This window comes from Apteryx rowi, unplaced genomic scaffold, assembly GCF_003343035.1.
Source record: "Apteryx rowi isolate R43461 unplaced genomic scaffold, aptRow1 scaffold_149, whole genome shotgun sequence".
Lineage (NCBI taxonomy): Eukaryota > Metazoa > Chordata > Aves > Apterygiformes > Apterygidae > Apteryx > Apteryx rowi.
In genome coordinates, this window is record NW_020447741.1 from 272116 (window position 1) to 284210 (window position 12095).

The 12095-nt window shown below is 42.6% G+C and overlaps 1 protein-coding gene across 1 annotated transcript in view; it reads left to right on the forward strand.

Moving 5' to 3' along the window:
* The first annotated feature begins 6793 nt into the window (after positions 1-6793).
* Positions 6794-12095, forward strand: part of ENOSF1 (enolase superfamily member 1) — a 17780-nt gene continuing 12478 nt past the window's right edge. Inside the window, 9 exon segments of the mRNA XM_026058608.1 lie at positions 6794-6830; positions 7460-7544; positions 7611-7719; positions 7930-8016; positions 9333-9359; positions 9880-9955; positions 10154-10192; positions 10645-10727; positions 11794-11828. Of these exon segments, the coding sequence (XP_025914393.1) occupies positions 6794-6830; positions 7460-7544; positions 7611-7719; positions 7930-8016; positions 9333-9359; positions 9880-9955; positions 10154-10192; positions 10645-10727; positions 11794-11828 (578 nt within the window).

Consider the following 12095-nt stretch of genomic DNA (forward strand, 5'->3'; position numbering starts at 1 on the left):
CCAAAGACCCCCCCTTAAACTAAGCAGCGTGTCATAAACAGCAGAGTCAAATTCTCACACCCCACTAAGGAATTTAGGGCTAAATTTGAGTAATTGATTTTGGTCTGGGTAGATAACTGCTAAAGCCCCAAATTGTGCTTCATACATTCCCTGCCTGCCTCCTGTCTTTTGCGGTAGGACCTTAAGACTCTTTGTGCAGATGCCTGGAGGTGCAGGTGCCTCCCAGCCCCGCATCTTGCTCCTGCTTCAGCCTGATCAACATGCAGGAACTGAGCTTCATCAGCCTCCTGGGCCCAGCAGGAGGCTTGTGGTCAGTGCAGGAGTGAGAATCCTCATCATGCGCACCTCTGGCCACCGCCTTTTTAAGACAGGTTGGGAAGAGATGCAACAGGAGAATGGACATACCTACCTCTGATACAGCAGCCTTGGGCAGAAAACCTGGGCTCTGATCTAGACTCCTGGATTGCCATTGCATCTTATACAGGTGACTGTTAAGTGTGAAAGAGATTTAGTTGTGGGTGCAAAACCAAGTGTAGGGCTTCATTCACAGCCACAGGCATAAGTATTCACTCTAGAGCAAGGTTCCTTTTTCCCTTGCTTTCTGTCTTCTCTCACGCCACTTATGGGGAGAAGATTAGCTGGAAAAATATCAATGGCATCCCAGCTTCTCCCTTAGCATAGGGGAGGGAAAAGGAGAGATTGAGAGTGAAAGATGGAGGTGAGAAGCTGGGATGTTACTTTAAGCACTTAACAGGAAAGAGGGAACAGTTGAGGGGTGTAAAGCAAAGATAGCAGGGATCATCTGTTTTCTTTGTCATATTTTGGAAAAGAGGTAGAAACAGGCATGCAGGGGAACTGATGAGCATCTGCTCCCTTGTGCACAAACATGGGTCAGTGGAAATGAAGCAAAGCTACAGAGAAATGCTCTTTCTGTTCTCTGTGATGGTTCTGTGTCTGCTCAGCTCACCCTCACTGGTTCCTAGCTGAGCCCCTGAATACTGGCTGGGGAGACCCAATATGACAGAAGAACAGCATTCTCTTGCCCTCTAAAAGAGTGAACCTTGATCAGTTCTTTGAAAAACTGATACAGAGGGCCTAACCAGAGAGATACTGGTTCCTGGAGACCACACTGACAGGGTTGTTTGCCTCTGCAGCTTAGCCCCAGAGTGATGCTGTTACAGACACTCTGGCAAGGAGCTTAGCATTTCTTCCCTAGTGGCACTATGTGGATGTAGGATTTGGGATTAGGTTTCCCTCCTCTCCGTGTGTGTACTGAATGCTTAGGAACTTAAAACAGAGTTCAGGCATCCTCTGTGGCACCCATGTTCTTCACTGGACCTAGTCTTTGAGCTTATTTTTCTTGTCAGTTCTGCATGCAAACATTTGCTTTTTGTGTATAGCACTTTGGTTATTCATTTTAAACATTCTTTTTTAATTTAAAGTCATATTTTTGTTAAATTGCAATAACCACCGTTGTTGGGGGGATAAAAGTATTTATAGCACTATGTATTTTTACAGAACATTGTCCATCTTCTATGAGTATTTCACTTATTTTAAATGAGTAGAAACATATGCTGGCCCTTTTGCTGCTTTTGATTTGTTCTTCTTAAAGGAGAAGGGACAATTACCTAATTAATCTTAGCAGGGCCTGAGGAATAGACTGGTAATTTAAAAAAGAAACCTGAATACAAGGTTGTTGATGAATCAGTCATGTACCAACATTGAAGCTAACTGCTGTGAAAGCATTCCTTTTTTTATGAAAAAGCTACTCGCAGTAGGAGCATTCGACCTCTCTTCTTTGTGCCCTACTGCTAGATTAAGTCTCTAGCTGAGACCACTGATACATACATACTATGGCATGGATGGATCAGTGCATCTTACATTTGATCCTGAAAATCCATCCTAAGCATGCTAACGCTCAGGCTTTTTTCCTTGCTGCATCTGCTATTCATTCAATACCCAACATTTACTCACATTTGAGGCAGTCTTCCAGGAGCTCAGTGGCTGATGATCCTTCCCTCTACTTTAATGTTTGGAAGCACGAGAGTTGTATTTTCTGGATAAGCAAGGATTTCTTGCAAAAAGAGGAAAGAATAAATCACAGTTCCAATCTGACTCATGAAAAAAAAATACCATGAATAAGGAGAACATCTAATAATTTGACTGCTTCATCATGGGAACAGTGAGGATGGCTCCCTGCTCCTCCACAGACTGTGGAATATGCCCAGCGAGGAGATGCTGAAGGTGTGTTGTCAAAAAGTGAATGACAGTGCTACATTGCAGCCCCTGCTTAATCCTGGCAAGGAGGCCAAACCTGTGAATTGTATCCAAAGGGATTCTGTCTTTTTGAAGAGCTCCCAAGAAAAGGCAAGAGTGGTGGTTCACATGTCTGAGAGTGGAAACTGGGTCCTAAATGACTTACATCCCTTGCTCTCCACACCACCTTCCTCTACTCTCTTTGGCAAGATGTTTATCATTCACTACAATTGATTGGCTTTTATTTCTCCATCATGTGGCTGTGTAGTAATAGCATAAACATGTATGAGAATTCGCAGAATTAAAGATTAGCAGCTTTTAGCAGCTTTATGTACCATCACTTTTTTTTTTTTTTTTTTTTATTTGCAGTGGAGAAACCAAGAGAACACTTTCATCGAAGTGAGGTAAGTTTACCAAACACTGAATTTTTACCCTTCTAGTTGTTTTTTTTTAAACAGGAGGTGACTGGCAAACTGGGAAGCTAGCTCTATTAGAGCAAGGTCAGATCCAGATCACTTTCACTGAAGTACCCTCTTCACTTCTGGAATGACTGTCTTTTTCATATTGGTTTATGAATAGCATAAATTTATACTCTTTCCTTTGTACTAAAGGACTGCAAATACAATAGAAATAGCTTCAGTATTTACATTTTAATTTAGCGCCATTTGTTAAGGCCCTGGATTTACTTAAAAGGGGGTATTTATGGAAAATTACTGAAAAGCCTGTGGGAATTCTCTGTTGGCTTTCTGGCAATCTTCATGGGGAAATGCCCAACCTGGAAGCAATTAGACATTCTGGATAGTCATATAAGAGCAAGAATTCCCTGTAGCATTGCATCAAAACTGTGCATTTAATCTTCCTGACACATTTGTCAAAGGACAGCCACTTGCAAGGAGAGGGKTTTTTTTTTCATATTAAACCAAAGTTCAATCGATAGCTTTGCTGGGTTTAAGGTTATAATAAGTAGATTACTAAAAAGCTAAACATAATCTCTGGCACCACTGTCATTAGAATGGCCTCAGCCTATTCCGACTGCTACTAAGTGTTTTGAAGAGTGAGTGTATGTGTACTTAGCAACAGATATGCTCCTTAAGTTCAACTGATCATTAAGGTGAGTAACACGGAATGACACTCTCTGCAGCTTGAGGTTGACAAATGGCATTGAGGAAGGTAGTGAGAAATATGTCCGCTTTGGCAGGCCAACCTGCTTTGGGAAAATGCTGTTAGATTATCAGCAACATAGCACAACCCTCCTTTGTCCACCCCAAGACAGCCAGTTTACACTTCAGCCAGGCAATGGACAGGAATCTACTGCTACACAACTACTCTCTTCAGGGTTTCCAAGGCATCTGCTGTCTCACTCAACAATCATTCTTACCTAATGTATAGCACTTCTCTCTCTCAAACCCTTCACAAAYGAGGTCAGTTTGATAATCTCCTGATGGGAAATCAGGGCAAGGGGAAAACAGGTATCTCACCTCATCCAGAATGAAGTTGGAGACAGCAACAGAGCAGGGGACAGAAGCTAGGGCTTGGTCTGCTAAGAATTACCTTCTGGTGGGCAGCTTTTAACATCTGCCAGCTTGGACTCCTTGTCTTGAAGTTGCAGAGGTCACTTCCCAAGACATGCTTGCTGTAATTTCGCATTATCCACCACAGTGGACACCTGGATAAAACCAGTGGATTGAGTTCAACTACCCCAGGTGCCTCCACAAAGCTAATATATAATCATTATTTGCAGACAGCGTGGAGCTCCAGCTGGGAGACCCTGCCAGCCCCTTGCATGGGGCTGACTCAGGTACTGCTGGGACCCAGCTGACCTGCTATCCAGACAACCTATGCATGGCAAATGCTGGCTGTCCTGTTGGCACCACTTCCAGTGCCACAGCTGTCCTGGGCCATGGCACCCTTTGCCTCCACAACCAAGGTCTGCAAAGCCCCAAGGAGCTCACGTGCAGCCTCACTGGCACCTGTGCAAGTCCCTGGGGCCTGAGCCAACAYAAAGGTGAGCAAGTGGCCTTGCACTACGGGACCCCATGCCTTCAACACACTCCTCATGCTCTAAGATCACATCGTTGAGGGAGTATTTGATTGCATCAAGACATCGTCAGATCACAGGATCATTCAGGTAGGAAAGGACCTGCAGATGTCTCTTGTGCCCCCGGTAAGTGGGTCATGTGCTGTCATGGCTTGCAGCTGGTGGGGTGGCCTGTGGCGGTGCTGCTGGTAGCTGGGTACATCTCACCCAACGCTGGAGCCCCATGTGCTGGCATCGCCCTTCCCAAGTGCCGGTTGGGGGGGGGGGGGAAGGGAAGCAAGAGGGCGATGGAGCCCACACCAGCTGGGCTCAGTGCTAATGACAGTCACTGCAACCCACACGACACCCTCACCCATGGAGTGGAGACCAATACCACCACCAGGCTCAGAAGCTACGGGCTGACAGTACCCTGGGCAGGGACAGGGAAGTTGGTAAGTTGTTACCCTGCCCAAACTGAAGGAAGAATCCCCAGGTTCACACCTGATACTGCTCCTTGCAAATTCAGTGCAGAGCCCTGTGTAAAGGGGTTTCAGGTCTCAGAGTGATCTAGGTGGCCTGACACCAAAAGTTAAATTTAAGCTATTCCCCCACCTCCCACCACCTCCATGTACCAGTAAATCACTTACCTGAGGTGTGTCTGCAATCCCACTCTGTGCTATGTGTTTATTGATATGTTGCACATGGGTTTCCTTCCAAGCAGGCATGAAAGCACGTGCTGCTTTCCCCTGCCTTGCAGACAGGRGGCCAGTTTGCAAGATCAGAATCACACACATGCTGAAGGAGCACTCCGGAGCTGGTCCAAAGCACTCAGCCGTTTTCAGCTACAGCAACTACAGTTCTTGGGCAACGCAGGGAACATTGTAAAAAAAATTGTGTTCCCTAATTGCACAGCAGGTTTTGTGTCTGTTTTTATTAGGTAAAGCAATTTGTTATGAAAGGATACAGCTGAGATAGCATTCTGCTTGCAAGGCTTAGCAGCAAAAGATCTAGTTTCTCTGTAGTTGTCTTTGCTTCTTTATAATACCGGATTTATCTTCTCTTGTCCTCCTTGGTAATTGTAGCACTTTCTGTTTAAGGGTAGAGCACACTGGCTGTAGGTACAGTAGGTTCAGACTGGTCACTTGCCACAGAGATACAGTGTGAGCTGGGAAATGTGATCCTCTGCCCACCATTAAACCCAGTCTCCCAGATCAATAGCGCTCCAAAGAATAAATACATAAGAATATGGAACTTCTTTTTTTTTTTTTTTTTTTTTACTGTGATCAGAGCAAGGTAAATGGGTTTTCTAAATACTTGATCTGTATATATTTATGTAAGCATCTGTCTTGCTTATACAAAACTCATCTGTACAGTCACTTATTACCTGTCCTGTCCATCAGCTCCAGTTTCTGAGCAGGAGTTAAGGACTGTGCTCCTTGCCTCTTGAATGGGCTAACTGAAGAAGTGATCTCTCCCCTGCACACAAAAGTGGACATTAGCCTCAAGTTAGTAGCCTGGATTCTTGAATTCTGTCCCTTCTCTGCACCCCATGATTAGCACACAGGTCTACCATTTACTCGCAGACTATACTGTGATGAGGAGGCAGAGTTGAGTTGCATGTTGGGTTTTTTTTCCATACAAAATTTGGTATGCAGCAGTGCTTTAGAAGGGATTTCTAAGTGCCCTTTCAGCTAGCAGGTGCCCTAGACCATAGAATGAGCAATTCCTTTTTTGCCATGCAAGTCTGGCGTTTCACTGACACTACTGAAAGTGTTAAAAACCTCTAAGCAATCATTTGAACACCTGCAAAAAGTGTGACCTGATGATATTGTGCCTTTTCCTCCCTTGATTCACTCTGAAATTGTTTCTTATAGAAATATCTTTTTTTTTTTTAAATTTCACTTAGCAATCTGGCAAGCACTTACTCAGTTATTTTAAGTTTCTTTAAGGATTCACCATTATCTTTAGTCAGGCTGAGATCTGAGCTTGTGTATCACCTGGTCTGATATCTGCAGCTTCAGACCTGGTAATATAAGATGCTGAACACCCTTCAGTCTTCTTGAGACGGAATGYGCTTGGTGCAACCTGCTTGGACACCTAAATGACCTCAGTCACTGTAGTAAGTGATTCATCGTATCCAAGGAAGGTAAGATGGGAAGTTGTCCCCATGGTGCAGATAGGAACAGCAGAAGAATAGAGACACAGATGAGTAAAGTGCCTTGCCCAGAAGCAAGCCAAAAGGTGCTTATGAAACTGAGGTTCAGACACTTGTTTCTCAGATCACAAGCAAAGACCCTGAACAGGGGAGACAGAGAACTGGACTCTCAGTCTCCCATTCAGATTTCTCTCACATTTCTCTTACAAATCTTACAGATTTCTCTCTTTGTTCCATGCTGCTAAAGAAAATGATGGTTGGCACGTGACTTTCTACTGTGTCTGTCCTTTCTCTGACCCTCTGCAGCTTGCTAGACAAGTGTCCATGTAAGGATCTGCTTTCCTGATTCGTATGTGTTGTATTCTATGGTGCTCTGTGGAATTTATGATGAAATGAACAGTGGTATGTGAGACTAGAAAAAACAGAATTCTGCTTCTGCCCGGAATCTTGGGGACATAAAACAGCGGGACTACAACTGCCTTTCTATTATTCCCAGAAACAGAGTCCTTTATTAGGAAATGAGAACTTGAACATGACTGCAAGTACCAAAACTACTCTAGAAGATAGAGCAGCTGCTTGAAGGGGATGGTATGTAAAGGCTCTCCCATTTAAAGAAACACTGTCTTCCTCAGAGGAGATGTGATGTGATAGCCTCTGTCTCTAACATAGTTCTGGGCGACTGATACAGAGTTTACAGTGTGTGTGTGTGGGGGGGGGGGTTGTTTTGCTTCCCTCTGAAATGGGAGGTGATACAACAGCAACTCTTCATCTAGAAAGCCTGTTATYGCTATTAAATTTTTGGAGGAATGGCTCAGCACTTGGCAACAGAAAAATATGAGGTGAAACATGACCATACAGCTAGACAGTGGCCACCCAGATCTGGGTGCAAAATGAACGGTTCAACGGTGATACAATTCATGGACTGTCAGAAAAGGCTGCTTCTCTAAATATCAGCTGAAGGACAGGCCCGCAGTAGTTCTGTTACAGGCATTTTGCTGTAATGAGGCAGTAAATTCTGGTATTCTTTGCAGTTGTTTGTGCCATCAAGGCGCTCTCTGTTCAAGTGGTCAATAGACACATGGAAGAAATTGTCAACAACTTTGAGGAGGGGCTGTTGTGAAATGGGTGGTAACAAACATATAAAGAGTGCATTTTCGCAAAACATTGCATTTTCTATTTCAGCTTCTATTTCTATTTCAACTTTTTGGAAATTGAGAACTCATTTGGTGCTAAGGGAAGCCTGTGTGAAGATGACCAGTCAGAGAATTCCAGGTGGGTAGTTGATAGAATGGCATGTTTCAGCATTTCTTTCTTTTATAATTTCTAACCAATACAAATTCCTCTTTTTTTCCAATGCCAATGACTTTTCCCCTTGCTATGTTATCAAGGATTTCTTTTAATATTTAGGGAACAAAATATCATTTACAATAAATTTAGACATTGGTGAGTATCAGACCGCTGTGGATGACACTGGTACAATGTATGTTTGTTTGCTCAATAGATTAGACCAGAGAGGGGTGCTGTGCACTTGGATACAGCTGCTGTCCTGAATGCTCTGTGGGATCTGTGGGCCAACCAAGAGGGAAAGGTAATGCTCATGGGATCCAAATATAAGAACATTCAATTGATCCAGAGAGATTTGCTGCTCCTGGTTGCTCTCTTTTGCACATCTGCTCTTGATTCTGCAGTAATACATACATATGCTTAGCTTTAAAATATCAGATAAAGTACAGGCGCCACTGAGTTCTTGGAGACTGTGCATGTGCTTAATTTTTGCAGGATGGARAAGTGTAACAACTGCACATTGCTTAGCAGTGAAGTTGATCTGAACATTTCAGAATCACTTTGTGGGAGCTCTAATATTTCTGAGAGAAGACCTTTGACTAGCCCTGCCTATCAGCTGTGTCTGTGTATGCTCTTCTCTTGATTTTGCCTTTCTTATTTGTAGATTTTAGTCCAAGATTTTAATTTTTTAACCACTTCCCTATCATATATGCTGTTGAACCAGGAGCCAAATCATGTAAACTTAGCACATTACTGGATATTAAAAATAACTTATTTGCACAGAAATTGACTTTTTGCTCTTTGAGTATAAAACCCTTGGTACGGTGGAGTCCTAGYCCAGAACGTCAGACTGCTGCAGGAGGGTAGATTATACCAGATACCACGTTGCTGTGGCCATATCTTGATGGGCAGAGTCAGACATGCTTGATCTCTGCAGACCTTCTGATTTAATGGGACAGAAGCAGCAAAAAGCTGTAGCTAGTGGTGGAGCTGCCACATGCACATTCATACACCATGCACCTCGGGGCATCCCACCACACTATCCTGACTGCACAGCTTGCAGGGAAAGCCAGCTTGTGTCCCTCTGGCTTGGGTCTGCCAGCCTCCACCCTTTCTCACTTCTGCTCTGTTGGATTGAGCCTTCAGGTATCCTTCTGTGGGAAAGTAACCAGCAACCTTCAGCTTGCCAAAATCCAAGAGCATAATACTGTCTCAAAAAGCGCATCATCAAAAAATTCACAGCACAGATATCTTAAATATAGARAAGATATTTTGTATAGTGATAAGTTTCAGCAAGGGGGGTAGACCAGCATTTCAGATAGCTAGTATGAGGCTCACTTTTTTCTTTTTAGTATAAAAATCACACCAGCAATACTGCATCCATAATGAAACCAAGGTAAAAAGGATGCTCCAGTCTTAATTATTTTAAGGGAAAAGTGTTGAATGTTCTTGCTTGGGGTTGAGAACCACATTACTTTAGTGTCAGTAATTAATTCTGAGTGCCAAATGGAAAGACGCTTACACATTCTGACACTTCATCAAGAAGCAAAAACTATGTTCATGATACCTCCTTTATAGCATCCATCTGGTTCTAATTATTTAATACATTTTGTTTTCCAGCCTCTGTGGAAGTTACTAGTTGACATGGTACGGAAATCTTGTTATATTTCCAATATAGAGGTAACCTGACACTCTTGTTTCTGACTGTATTAAAAGAGAACATGTTTTAGCTTGTGTCCAAACTCAGGGGGAGCTCTATTTAATTTTAAGATGCTCTAAAAGAACTTGTTTCTTCTGGGAGCAGAAGTGTGCCAACAGGGATGCACCTCTAAGTTAATTTGACGTCTGGAATTTGAGATGTGGCTTTCCTGTTTATTTTTTTAACTCCTGCCCAGATAGAATTTAAAAGAAAGCTGAAAAGGGCTTATTATCTACTACTTACAGCCATGAACTTAGGCACATGCTTATATCTTTGCCAGTGCAACATAAGTTCAGATGAGGTGGTTGGTGAGGAGCATCTAGAACATGTGCTGCATCCCTACTCGCTGAAGAGAAATGAAGAAAAGATTGATAGCCATGCCTCATGCAGCTAGCATTACTTAATCTTTTGTCATCATACTGTTTTATTATGCTATGCTTTTTATTTTATGGCTTGCTGTTGAATGAGGAGCCCAAGCAATTGCTATCCTGCATAGAATTCAAATATGTTACTGATGTGCTAACAGAAGCAACAGCTTATTTAAGTCTTCTTTCCCTCAAAGCTGGCCTGTCCTCCTTCCTAATCCTTGAATTGCCTCATCAGCTTCGGCAGTAACTCAGGAATACGCCATCAGTCTGTGGGACTAAGACAGGTCAGAGGGGCAATCATAGTGATGAAATCTGGAGGAAGAGGAGAAATTGTTCTTCACTGTAATTTCATATTTATGCTTGTTCCCCTACAGAAATACTCCCAAATGGCCTGCTTGGGAAAAAGGAAAGGGGTGAGCTTAAACTGATCTGTACCTGATTAAAAGCATTACTGTGCATGTCTTAGAGAATGGGAAAGGGACTGTGTGAGGTGAAGCATGTTGTTTGCCAGCATCTTCTCATTCATCTCCAGGACTGCAAAGTCGGACATTTGGTTTATGCTACATTGGTGACTTTTTGCCATATAACTGTTTGTGTCAGGCTAGCAAGGAGATTGTGCTGTTTTCTTCCAAGGATTTTTCTGAGGTGTAATTCTCTTTCATTAAAATAGCTAGGGAGAAGAGGGAGGGGCTTATTCAGCAAAACTGATCTCCTTGATTAAAATTATGGCTTTTAAGGAAAAAAGAAGTCAAAACACCTCTATTCCTTCAGTTTCCACAAAGAACAGTCTTTGACAGACTGTTTAACAAAATAATCTTTTGTTGACTAAAAAACAGCCTGACTTGAGAAAATCCTCATGTTTCAGAAGAGCAAATGTTAAAGCATGGATATCCTGCTTATACAACATCCTGTGCCTGGCTGTGCTCCTCAGACCAACTGTTGAAACAGGTTTGAATGTTTGATGTCTCAAATAGCAAGGTTTTAAATGGTTCGTGCAGTGGGGAAATGTTAACAGAAAATGATCAATGCTCAGTGCTTGCTTCTAAACAAAAGTTTTGCTGGACTGAATAAAAATGTAATGTTGCAGATACATTTGGGGAGCTGAAAGCAGGCCCAATGCCATAATTTTTCCAGTAAGTCAGAGTGCTACAGTCTTGTCTATCGTCAAGGGTAGGTATACCCAAGCGTATGAGTATTGAGAACAAGGTATTAAGGCAGTAACAGAAGTATATTTATGTGGGTGTGTTGTGTCTAACAGAGAGCTTGCATGGGTGTAGCTGTGTCAATTTAAACAAGGAGCTTATGCACATAGCGATAATCAGGAAAGTGGTATGAATTAACCAAAAGTGTGATTCTTAAGAGCATTAATGAAAATGCATTAAATCTGTGCCTGAATGGCTATGTTCAAAAGCCCAGTGTCCATAACCTGCAGTAACTCCATCTCTGAGGAATAAGGATGTGTCCTTTGCAGGTAACATGAATCTCAGAAGTTTGATAACTGTTGGTTTCTTCTGGAACATCTGGTTGCCTCAGCTTTGAGGGATACTTTGCAACTGTCAACAGCAGAAGTGCCCTCAGTTTCATTTGCAGAGCAGCATCCTTCCTGCCAGAAAGAGCTGCCTGTGCAATGGACTTGGKTTTTTTTGTGAAATACTATGAAAGCTTTTGACAGTTTATGGGTGTCAGATTTACCTAATGCAACTGGGGTTTATCTTCCAGGAAATGTATCCCTTAGTGAATCTAGAAGTAGCACTGCTGAGTCATGGGATGTTCACAGCTGTATTAGAAAAAGTTATCATACGTTACGGTTTAGCTAGGTTGAGCAATTTCATTCCCTTTTCTCAGCTGGATGTTATTCACATGTCTGATCTCATTTTCCTGATGAGTTTCTGCTGCTTCCTAGGAAGCAACTGAAAGTTTATTCTGATTTTGAAAATGTGTAAATTAATATTATTATAGATGCATTGTAGTAAAGTTATTTGGAGATTTATAATAGGTGTAACTTTACTTGCAGTTATGCACAGAGGCTTTGAAAGAGGGCTGGACAAAGTACAGTAAACACTTGTCTTGAATATTCCCCTTATGTGTTTTGTGCTTTGATGAACAGATAGACTAGATCTTGGCTAACTCTTTCATGTCTATGATATGGACAGTCACATCTTTGTTTCTGTATACCTCTTGGACATGTCCCCTCTTTCTACTGCTGCATAATCACAGAATCACAGAATCACAGAATCGCTGAGGTTGGAAGGGACCTCTGGAGATCATCTAGTCCAACCCCCCTGCTCAAGCAGGGTCACCTAGAGCACGTTGCAC